At 50.1% G+C, this 12,064-nt stretch overlaps 1 protein-coding gene across 10 annotated transcripts in view; it reads left to right on the top strand.

Annotated features, from left to right (window-relative positions):
* asap1b (ArfGAP with SH3 domain, ankyrin repeat and PH domain 1b) overlaps positions 1–12,064 on the top strand; it is a 30,418-nt gene that overhangs the window by 3,946 nt on the left and 14,408 nt on the right. For all 10 annotated transcript variants that reach the window (XM_029842512.1, XM_029842510.1, XM_029842509.1 and 7 more), the window contains exons 2-7: positions 6,297–6,369; positions 7,661–7,806; positions 8,854–8,928; positions 9,342–9,391; positions 9,483–9,612; positions 11,569–11,654. In XM_029842512.1, coding sequence (XP_029698372.1) covers positions 6,297–6,369; positions 7,661–7,806; positions 8,854–8,928; positions 9,342–9,391; positions 9,483–9,612; positions 11,569–11,654 — 560 coding nt within the window. The remainder of the gene's footprint in view (positions 1–6,296; positions 6,370–7,660; positions 7,807–8,853; positions 8,929–9,341; positions 9,392–9,482; positions 9,613–11,568; positions 11,655–12,064) is intronic.

The following is a 12,064-nucleotide window of genomic DNA, read 5'->3' as shown; positions in this document are numbered from 1 at the left end:
GATTTTGCCGATTGCTTTTGGCGCAACGGAAAACTCGTGACGAGATCCCAAACTTGGTGGACAGAAGGGCCGCTGTGAGATCCTCACGGCCTCCAGCTGTTGGTCAGAGAGACGACATGTTGTCATGTGAGGCCTCGTCATGTGAGCGAGTCATCTGTAGCGCTTCCCTCCCGTCATGTGCGCGGAGGATTTTCACCCTCGGATTTTAGTCCTCGGATTTTAGGGGAATGCTTTTGGATCCGACAGGCTAAAAAAAACCCATGAATTATTCAGAACGGGGAAGCAGACGAGGCGCATTTCATGGGGCCTGGCTTTGCATAACAAAAGCGAGCGCTGGCTATTTAAGAAGCACAGCTGTGTCGAGTTCAATTATTGAAGTTGCGCCTTTTGTTTCCATATTTGTCCCCCGCGTCGCCGAAATGCGGCGAATGGGCTCGTTAAGCAGGCGATGTTGTAAAATTAGCGTCGGTCGACGTCTGTTTACGCCAGAAGCGGCATCGAGACGAGCGGAGAAGCGTTTAAGCATTGGCGGTAAACGCGGTGGCTTCAGGCGGCTGTAGACGTGACGGAGGATGAAAAGAAAACCACAGAAGAAGACCATTAACCTGCCGCTGCCGATGAGGTCTGGGATAAAAGAGCATCTGAGCAGAGGTGTCCCTCCTAATCTCCCCCTAAAAACATGAACAGAGCGCTAAGCCATTTTCTAATTTGCCCCCCGCGGCGGGAGGAGAGGTGCCGCCGCTGCTTGTTTGTGGCCTTGTTTGCTGTCGGCGGCTGAAATCTGATAATCGGACCGCAGGGCCGCAGCTGTTGTCCTACCTTCCTGCCGCAGCTGCACTGCGTATAGCATCAATGGCCGTTAGCCGCCGGCGGATTAGCCCCCGGCCCAGACGCTGATCCCCGCGCTGTTCCCCCGGAATTAGGTGAAGAAGAGCGGGGCCCCTGTTGGCATCTGTCTGCCGCTCTGCTCTCCCGTGTGAACGGCGTCGGGAGGTTTTTCATCGCCAACATCCCGTTTAATCCGCGGCGGACACATACCATCAGTGGCTCAACCGCGCGAGCGCTTGCTATCACGTTTTTGTAGGTCAACTGATGAGGCGGTTTAAACAGCCGCCAGGTGGGTGGTCACCAACAGGGCTAAATATGTCTGCTTCATGACAACTAAAGCGTCAAACATGGTCGTCCTTCTAGGACCACCGTCCCAGGGTTGTCGCGGCGACCGTCGGCGCCTCACGTGGCGTCCTCTGATGACTGTTGATGCCTTGCTGTGGCCTGAGGGGCAAACAGAGCATCCCCGTCCGCGCTTTGATGCCGTTTGGCCCGGAGAATGCGTTCGCCACGGCCCAGTGGCTGATGCAGCTTTCCAGTGTTGTGGTTTGATACTACTGTGACCAGAGAGGGCCATGTGACCACGGAGGGCGGTCAAACCCGGAGGCAGCAGCCATCAGAAACGACCGTTGATACGGTGCGCGTATTAAAAAGGCACATTAGCCGCGGTTATAGCTGCGGTTGGGTGTCACAGTCGAGCCTTATTTCTATTTGTTCAGATGTCTGGGCGTCCAAATGGCGCGTGGGAGTGAATACACCTGTGGGTTTGGAATAGTTGCTGCGTCACCCAGCCGGAGCGTGAAATCCGAGAGGGTTCTGCAGGGAAAAAACTTCAAGGAATGCAGCAAAGCCCTCCGCGGAGGCTCATGACCGAGCGGTGTGCAGGAATGCTGTTCAGTGGCTCAGAGGAATCGTTCTGACGGCGCGTCTTATCAGCAAAGATAAACCGTCACAGGAGGCTGCTTTTAACAAGCTAATCAATGCCACGCATAAGATAATGCTCGTACTTGTTAGCTTTGTCTTATATCGTGTTATAAATGGTCAATATTCAAATACAGTGTTTTGTCCTCTCAATGTTTAAAGCAGATGCAGCCAAAAAGAGCTTTGTTCCTTATTCCAGCTTTGATGTATAGCCCCAAAGTTGCTCTCATCTCCATTTCAAACACCTCTCACCTTGTTGAGGTTTTTGTGGACGGAACATTTCGCGTTCTCGTCTTGAACTGGGGCCTGAGAACCAGCAGAACGCCGTGAGGATGGCGAGCGTGGCGTTTGTTAGCTGTGAAGCTCAGCAGAGGCGGCAGCTGTGTGGGCGGGATGCTGAAAGCGAGCGCTTCCTCGGTGAGGAAAGCCGCTGCATGATGTGTGAACGTAGCACCAGCGAGTGCACGGCTAGCTGCCCGTGTCACTTCCTGGATCGAGCGTCCAAACATCTGCAGCGTCGCACTCGCACAGAAAACAGCTCGTGTTTCTCTCTGACTAGCTGGGCTAATGGCGGTGGCGGAGAACGCCGTCCACCCACCCGTCGTGGAGGCTAATGCATTAGCCGCTCATGTTTGCAACATGCCGAGTAGATGTTTCATCCTAAATGTAAACTGATGGTGCACACGGGGGCGGGAAGGCGACGCAAATGCAAACCCTGCTGGAAAGTCTGCTTCAAACAATAACACAGGCAGATGCGGACGTGGTGACGCTAAGCTAGTCCTGCTGTTGAATTAGGCCTGCTTGTGTTCCCAGTAGTTATTGATCAGATTTACTGATTTCCTCTGCTGGGATGAATGTATCTGTAGCATACACTTTAGGAGATAAAAGCATCCAGTAAGGCTAGTTTTGATTGGCTAACAGGGCCAACAGACCCCCCCCCCCAGTCCAAAAAAACCCTTTTTTTCCCTATCAGAACCAGATGCTGATTGATCCTTATCAACTTTGACCCCTCACTTGTCACATTTGCTGTTTCAGTTACACTCCATCAGTCATGCGGTCATGCTAACACACCTCCAAGCCAAAACCAAAGCCACGGGCAGTCCATCATTCCCACCCTCCCTCCTTCGTGTGTGTGTGTTTGTGTGTTTGTGTGTGAGAAATAGGTTGTCTGACCTCAGCTGCTTTTGGAAATGTTACATCCTCTCATTTTTCCCATTCCACTTGGAGAGCTGTCGGCCTCTCCGGCTGCCGGCCCAGTTAAAGGGATGTGCGCTTGTTCCCTGCCAATGAAAATGGCTCCCCGCCCTTCCTGCTTGAGTCATGCCACATAGACTCAACACACACACACACACACACACACACACACACACACACACACACAGACAGATGCATTGCCTCCGTGACATTTCATTTTGGCTGTAATAAAAGCCAGACTGGTGCAACACGTGTCCACAGATGAGCTGTTTGTTGAGCGGACGTTTGTATGTGTGAAAACTGGACATTTCTTTTCCTCGGTAGATGTTCTCCTGGATCCCAGGAAGCCCTTTGATCGTTGTTGCCTTTCCTGTTCCTCTTCAGTTCAACCCTAACCCTTGGAAATAATTAGCATATTAGCGATTCGGAGAATCCGGGTGACCACGTGTCTGCTTGGTGAAGAGGAAGCTCTGCCATAAGACCTCGCTTGTGTCCCAATTGATGTCTCACAGCTTCCCATTATTTCCACTCTGAGCTGATGATGGTGAGAGGAGGAGGAGAGCGAGTTCAGGGGGGGGGGCGCGGAGTGACAGTGCAGGAATGTGGAGAAGAGCTCTGCCACCGCAGCGTGTTTGCTCTTCAGCTGTCAGCAGGGAGCAGTTGGTGTCATTAGACGAAGTGCTGACGACCCGGGACCGAGGCCCGGACGCTTCCTGCTTCCTGTCAAAGGACGGCTGCAGGGGAAGCGGCAGGGCTGCGGAGGGGGGATAAGGCCTCGGGCAGGAAGCGTGAAGCTGAGACGGCCTCCAGCCGCTCATGCCCAGTCACTCCAACCACCAATTATCCGCTGAGGCCTCGACCTCCTGGGCATGACTGAGTGATTGTGTGGTTCCTTCCTTGAACCAGGAAGTCTGTCTCCACTGACCCACGGGCCACATGTTTGGGAGCTATTTTTGTTTTTAAGTACAAGGTTATAATAAAGTTTACACAGTCAGAAAGCAGAAAAATGTCTTTATATTTTTACATCTCTTTGTTTCGCGTCAGACTAAATCGTCTCACGGAACCAGGCGCCGTTCTCGGGCCGCCACCCTTCAATTTGGCCCTTGACCCCCTCGGAAAGCACTCTGACGCCAGCATGGCGACTTTAGCAGCACAAACGGCTCCTTCTCTCGGTCGCCACCCTGAATTATCCCCCGTTCTATCGTTCTTTTCCACCCCGCGCCATGAAATGGATCCTCCATGCCCATCACCTGATGTCCGTGTGGAGAGACGAGCGGCCGCAGATGTTCCGCTGGCGTTGCTACACTTGCTAATCCCCTGTAGTTGGAGCTTGCTGCTGGTATCTGGCAGATAGAAACACTCCTTGGACTCCGTTCAGTCAGTTTTGCCCTTTTTAGAGAGCAGAGGTTGGACGCATTCTTGCCTGTTGCCAAGGGTTTGCAAAGAATCAACAGCTCATTTATTTTATTTTTTTTCTCTCCCTCTCCTGGAAAGTTTCTACATCCAAATTACCACAGCTGGCCAGCGTAGAAATACTTTTCCTTCCTCACAGATATAATAAAGCTTTGACATTTGGGCTAATGTACAGAGTTTAACTGAGTTGTTCATGGTGCAGCTAAATATTTAATTACAAGCGCAAACAGAGGGGATTATGGGTGACCTCTGGGTGGTGACACGCTCACCACCAGAGCCACAAGAGTCAATCTGCTCCGAGCTCTTCATCCTAATCGCTACGCTGCAACCCCCCCCCCAAATAATCACAGATTTGCTTCGGAGGCGTTTGAGCACGGACAGGCGCGGCTGAGTAACACGGGTGGGGTTTGAGTGTCGCAAAGAGCAGCTCTGAGAGGAAGCAGCCTGTTAGCAAACATGTCAGTTGCCATGGGGACGTTAGCTCTTACAGTGCGAGAGATTACCTCGCGACAGATGAATGCACTCACCTTTTTTTCTGTGTTTATCTTCCGGAGCTACTTTCGAATGTGAATCCATCTAAAATGCTAATCTTTAAACAACTGGGAGATGAGAGATCCTCAGAGTTATGGCAGTGCACCGTGAATGCCCTCTTGTGGCAGGCTGCGGTATGGTTAGCAAGCCTCTCTGGAATCATTGAATTATTTAGCCGATGCTTTAATAATCGTCCTGAGTTTTGTTGCACGTGCTTAGCTAGCAGCAGTGCTAACCTTAGATGTGGTTGTCCTGTAGACAAAAATGGTCTATGCTAACTTCAACTCACTTTGTTGGACGCGGAACATCAAGGTCAACAAGTGGAATTCTTTTTGGAGGTCAAGGAGGCGAAGTGTCTTTCTTTTTCAGACAATTCCGGCTTCTTACAGTCAGCCAAAGTGTCATGTTGGGGGTTATTAGCTTTTTGAAGTACAGGGCTGTAAAAACACTGAGGTATGTGTGGCTTCACGATAACACAATCAAGATATGAGTGAGGCTTTCTCATCATTTAACTGTTTATGTTGGCTCTGTCATTATAGTCATTATCAGGAGACCATAAACATGGAATGAAATACCTTTAAAGTCTTATTTACAGCAGACAGGGAGCTCCATAATGAGGCCGCCAGCCCAGGTACAGATCAGAAAGATCTGTTTAGCGGCTAATGTGAGTTAGAGTTATGAGATTTTTCTACTGGGCAGTTAAAATAAAGCGGAACGCATCAAAAATTTAGAGAGGAGGGCTAAAAATGGGACCCGTCGCCTTAAATGAAATGGAGCTATCATTAGCTGAAATCAGGGCACGGCTCAAACCTCTAACACAAGAATATCCAGCCGTGTGTTTATTACCAAGCACACAGAGGGAGATTTTCTTATTTACTGTGACGTTTATGATGATGAATCTTCTCCCGCAGAGCCGTTTTTCCAGGGATGATTGGTCATTCGGTCCAGAGGTCAAACTAGCTCAGCTTTGTGGGATTTTCCGTAAATATACCCGCGCACGAGGAGCCGGTGCTGTGATCTATAGCATCTGTGGAGTGTTTTCCCTTTGCGTCAGCCATTATTTCAACTCCCCGCCGCCTTTTTCCTCCGTACGCTGAGACATTAATCTCTGGCTGCGAGGGAGCGACTGGTTGTAACAATACATGCAGCCATCTCAACATTTAAACATCCAGAAATAGGAAATTGGAGAGAATTTGCCGGGCATTTACTTATTCTGCCCTCGGTGAACGCCGGCGTCGCTCCAGCAGTGTTGAAATAATGATTTCTGCCACATTCGGGTCATGTTCCACAGCGAGTGTGATCTCATTTGGTCGTGTGCACGCGCTGCACGGCTCAGCAGATACACACACTCCGAATTATCCCAATTATTAAACCATCGTCGTGCTTCATGAGCGTCTTGTCTTTTTCAGGCATTGGACCAGGACCGGACCTCCCTGCAGAAAGTCAAGAAGTCGGTGAAGGCCATCTACAATTCAGGTCAAGGTGAGGATAGATGTATGGATAGATGGTGTTCAGTGTGTGTGTGTGTTTGTGTGTGTGTGTGTGTGTGTGTGCACCAAGGCTCCCACAGAAACACCTGAGTTCAGGTCGGCTCATTGCTGTGACGCTGATCCTCTGTAATTTCCAGGAAAAGCAGCCTCCTCCCTCTAAATTGACAGTTTGAGATGATTGTCGCCATAAAAGACTCCTTTGTTTCTGTCGCCCGAGCTCCTCGCCCTAGCTAGCTGTTTAAAAAGACGTTGCTGAGCAGTTGCGGCCGCGTGCACGGAGGCATCCTCAATCCGTTTGATTTGAGCGGAGGAATCGCTGCTGTTGGGGCCCTGGTGTGTTGCAACAGGAGGAAACGGTTGGAACTTATGAACTCATGTCAGAAATGGAACAGCTGTGATCACGGAGCTGCTCCACGCTTCCATCAGGATTCTCCCGCTAATGTCCAGGACAGACTGACGGCTCCCGGAGCCATACGGCTCCCCCAGACATTTGCTGCTTCCATAAGCCGCTGACCCGCTGATAAATAGTGTGTTTTTGTGTGGGTTTCTCTCCTCTCCTCTCCTCTCCTCTCCTCTCCTCTCCTCTCCTCTCCTCTCCTCTCCTCTCCTCTCCTCTCCTCTCCTCTCCCCTCTCCTCTCCTCTCCTCTCCTCTCCTCTCCTCTCCTCTCCTCCCATCTCCTCTCCTCTCCTCTCCTCTCCTCTCCTCTCCTCTCCTCTCCTCTCCTCTCCTCTCCTCTCCCCTCCTCTCCTCTCCCCTCCCCTCCCCTCCTCTCCTCTCCTCTCCTCTCCTCTCCTCTCCTCTCCTCTCCTCTCCTCCCATCTCCTCTCCTCTCCTCTCCTCTCCTCTCCTCTCCTCTCCTCTCCTCTCCTCTCCTCTCCTCTCCTCTCCTCTCCTCTCCTCTCCTCTACCCACCCCCCCATCAGCAGGAGGGTCCCCCTACATGAGCCTGGTCCTGCTCAAGGTTTCTTCCTGTTAAAGGGGAGTTTTTCCTTGCCACTGTTGCTTGTCTGGGGTCAGGCCCTGGGATTCTGGAAAGCGCCTTGAAACAGTTTTGATTGTATAAGACGCTATATAAATAAAGATTGATTTGATTTGATAAGGATTCATTACTCTAGGCAGGACTCCTCTTTCGAGGATTCCTCCAAAGTTTCTGCTCCTATTTCTGAGACATCTGCCTTGTTTGCCTGCGGGGATTTCCATTCTTGCTAAAAGCCTCTTGTTTTCAGCTTTCAGTTGCGTATTCGAGGGTGTTTTTGCTGCATCAGCTTTTCCCTCTTTCAGACCACGTCCAGAATGAGGACAACTACACTCAGGCTCTGGACAAATTCGGCAGCAACTTCATCAGCCGGGACAACCCCGACCTGGGGACGGCCTTCGTCAAGTTCTCCTCTCTCACCAAGGAGCTGTCGGCGCTGCTGAAGAACCTGGTGAGTCGCGCACGTCAGCGCTCGCGGGCCTCAAACACGATTAGACCAATAAGCCGCCCACTCCGCTTCAGCGGGTCCGTCCTCACGTGGACGCAGAGCTTGTTTTCCCGTGTCTTCCCTGCTCTAATTGGTTTAGGATTTGGCTTTCTGGTTAAGACGAGGGGAACGGGTAGCCGAAGAGGTCAGGAGCGTAACAATTCATTCATTTCTGCGCAGCTTTTTCCAGTTTTTCCTCCCCAGGCGCGGTTCCTGTGTGGATTTCCCCTGATGTTTGCGTTGAATACCGTGTCCTGTTTGAACCCTCCTCGAGTGCTTGTTGTTGGAAGATGAGCCGGCGCCCGCTCTCACGTCTCTTCCTGTGTGGCTGACAGTGAGATTAGGCTCTGTAAATACGCTTGCCGGCAGGGCAAAAAAGACTATTTTTATAATACTCTCTTCACACGCTGTCCCCCGAAATGTAGGATTTTCTGGGCGAAGCTGCTCAGTTTGTGCTTCGTATTGTTAGAACGACACATTTAGCGAAACTGCAACTGCAGAGAGGCCGTTTCTGAGTTCCTGAACATGCTGATGGGGCGTCCGCACAGTCAGCCGGCACAAGATTGATTCTGACTTGAGCCTGTGCAGGACAAGCACTTAAGAAGCACATTAGCGCCCATTAAGAGAACTTCCTTGGTTGCTGCTGTGTGTCTGTCTGGACCTGGCATTTAAGTCCCTCTAAATGCTCGGAGCTGTTGGAAACGGCCTTGCTAAACCCTCTCTTTAGAGCTCCTGAGCCTGACTGTGCTAACCAACATCACTCTGTGGTTTATGCCGCTCTGGACCACCGGTTCATTTGTTTCTGCATCAGAGCCACACCATTTATTCGCCATCATTGTCCACAATTTGGACTTAAACCTTGAAAACATTTTCACACTGACAAAACCTCCCAAAAGTATGAGCGGAGGTGCATTTTCAGACTGTCAGCACCCTCCTGCCCGGTCCAAGCCGTCCAAGCCGCTGTACATCCCAGTGTCTTTCACTTTGTCCCTATTTTGTGTCTTCGTCCAGCTCCAGAGTCTCAGCCACAATGTGATCTTCACTCTGGACTCGCTGCTGAAGGGCGATTTGAAGGGCGTGAAAGGGGTAAGATTTACCGTACGACTGTTTCCACCCCGGAGTCTTTTTCTTTCTCCCTCCCCCCTCGGCTCCAAATGGAGTCGAGCAGATGCCTCGTCAGCACTGCATTAAGCTCTCCGTTTCAGCGCCAGCGCGAACGTGAGAGAGGGAGATTTGTGAGTTGTTTGAAAGATCAGACTGTAAATCTGGCAGACGTAAACACGGCCTCCGTGCTGTGCTGAGGCCAGTGGGGAGTCACTGGGTCACGAACCCCGGATGGTCAGGGTGCAAGGAGGGGCCGCGGTCACTCTGCCGCCATCCGAGGTATAAATTCTGAGCGCTGTGAGGAATTTTCTGGAACTCCTCCAGCATTTCAAATCGCCTCATCCTCCCCGCGACCTCTCTGTTGTTGGCTGATGTCCGTCCTCCTGCTCCTTTAGGACATAAAGAAACCCTTTGACAAGGCATGGAAGGACTATGAAGCCAAGTTGTGAGTGTGCGCCGTCATGATTGCGCCATGCTGGTTATTGTAGTACTGCCGTTGTTGTGCGTCTAACGTCTGGCTGTCTTCTCGGCGTCAGTACAAAGATCGAGAAGGAGAAACGAGAGCACGCCAAGCAGCACGGGATGATCCGCACGGAGATCACCGGGGCTGAAATAGCAGAGGAGATGGAGAAGGAGCGACGTCTTTTCCAGCTACAGATGTGCGAGGTACGTGGCGTCGGTAGCCTTTACATTTGTGGGCTGGAATTTCAGCTGATTTCCACTGTTTTTAGCATTTTGGAACAGCAGGAATGTCCACTAGGTGGCACTGTTTGGAATCTTCATCATTATTGAGCATCTGTCTAACTGATGGTTTTTATTTGAATGCTTTTTTTTTTAGGATTTCTTGAAGCTTTTATGCTCATTTTGTTGAATATTTACAGTTAAAAGTGTAATTTCAAACTCTCTCAATATTCTTTTATGAATTTGCAGTTTCGGTTTCATGAAACTACTAAAATTGGGTCAAATGAAATTTTGTCGTAACAGAATCGCAGTTGGTGTTATAAATCACAAATCTGACAATTCAAGGACTCATCCGACCTGCAGCGTCACACGTGCGGTGCTATTTTTAGCAGTCGTTCGCAGTTATTAAACGCACCCTTCGTCACCAGATCATGTCGCTCCTCCTCCGAGATGAGCTGAATAGTTTATGGAATTGCTTCATGTCGTGTTCACATCTGTGCACGAGTTCACGGAGAGGGAAGGTGTAACGCGGATCCCTTGCTCCCTTGAATTTATTTGGCTCTGAGTGTTTTCAGATGTTGCCCGATTTTTTAGTCGTTCTTATTGCTCTTTCTTAGAAACCATGACAACATTTAAGTGTGCATATTAATGCTCAGACCACTTCCAGAAACCCGAGCGCTCCAAGTGGAAAACAACCGTGCTTGTTCAGAGAATCTGAACAAACAGTTGGAGCTCGCTCTGCCAAAAAACTTCTATAGCAGTGGGCGGCGACACCTACGCACTGTTCAATGTTTTACCCTGTTGGTTTTTTTACTCCAGTTACATAATGGACTGAGCTGGGATGTGTGAATTATTCACAAGCGAACCCGCTGCGGCCCCGTTTGCCCTGTGGGTCGTCTCCCACACTCTCCACCTGTCCTCAGGTGTTGGGTGCATTGCGGTTATTCACCTTTTTTTGGGGGTACCGAGCACAGAGAACTCTTTAAACACACCATTCTGCTGATTGCTGGGAGAAGAGGTCGATTTCCACAAAGAATTCCAGTGTTACATTATTTGGTGCTTTGTTTTTCATCTGTCTTTGACAAATGTAGTCACCCCCCCCCCCCTTTAACCATGTCTGTATTCCTCAATCACCAGATTACTGTTTTCTTTCACCTTTTTCCCCCCATCCTAAAAGAAAGAGCATGGGAGGGCACTGCTCAGCAGGATGTATTCTATTCTGCTCCGACTCAGCTGCCGCTGCGCGTTTGCTAAAAAGAATCGGATCACGCACATGTGGCGGGCCCCTCCGAAACACTGGAGCCACGCGGGGCTCAGACAGAATGTGGATAATCTCCCGTCCAGCGAGCACTGTCAGGGAGACAAAGGACCAGCGCACGCACGCACGCACGCAGATATTTGGTCGTACACACGCGCTCATGCGCACGCTAATACACACCAATCCACACACGCGACATAAGGAGCAGATTGAGTGTTGACACCAGAGGACTGGAAAAGCAGGAGATGAAATTTTTGCCGCAGGGCTTGAAGGGTTCTGTGGGATTAACTGGGATTATTTTTTATTCTTTCTGTTCGATGGGGAACGGCACCCGAATTTGTTTGTTTGACGTCGCAGCCCGAGCCTGCTGATCACAAAACACGTCCTCCGGCGGCTTTTTGTAATAATTTTGATGGTACATTTTTCATAATCCCTTTGAAAAAAACTTTTTTTTCAGATCAAGGCAGAGTTGCAGAGTGTTCTCACAAGAGCTGTGTTTACCAGACAGACAATGGCACTGGCTCGTACATCAAAGCGTACTTTAAACATCTGCAGCCTGATGTGATTATCAAGGCTTAGTGGATCCATTCATGTCTACCACATGATTCCTCATTAAGCCTGAAAACCCTTTAAGAAGCATCCTGGATGTCACATCCTGAGCTCCGCTACTCTTTGTTTTGCAGTACCTGATCAAAGTAAATGAAATCAAGACCAAGAAAGGTGTCGACCTCCTCCAGAACCTGATAAAGTATTATCATGCACAGTGCAAGTAAGTCCCGCCTTAATCCTCCCCATCGTGGTGCTCGTGCATCGCTACAGACAAGAGAGTTAAAGCTGTAGATGTCACTTTACTCCTGGGTGATTAATGGATCTTGCAGTTGCGTGTGAGCCTATAGCGCTCATAAATATGCACAGGTCATCATCCGGATGTGTCCTGACAGCTGCGGTGTTCCGTGGGTGAATAAGCGGGAGCTGTCCCCGAACCAGAACCGCAGCTCCATCACAGCCGGGAACAGAACGTCTGTGTTACCTCACTGTTGCGAGGGTCAAAATAAATTAATCTATGCTTGATGGACAGAGTAGCTACAGTGGATTAGAGAAATAACCTCTCTGCATGGGGAACTCTGGGAAAGGCGCTCAGTCTTTTACCACCTGTAGAATAAGTTTTTGCAGGCTTGA

This window comes from Takifugu rubripes, chromosome 10, assembly GCF_901000725.2.
Source record: "Takifugu rubripes chromosome 10, fTakRub1.2, whole genome shotgun sequence".
NCBI classification, from domain to species: domain Eukaryota; kingdom Metazoa; phylum Chordata; class Actinopteri; order Tetraodontiformes; family Tetraodontidae; genus Takifugu; species Takifugu rubripes.
The sequence above is the reverse complement of the archived record's forward strand: the minus strand, read 5'-3'. Positions and strand labels throughout refer to the sequence as shown.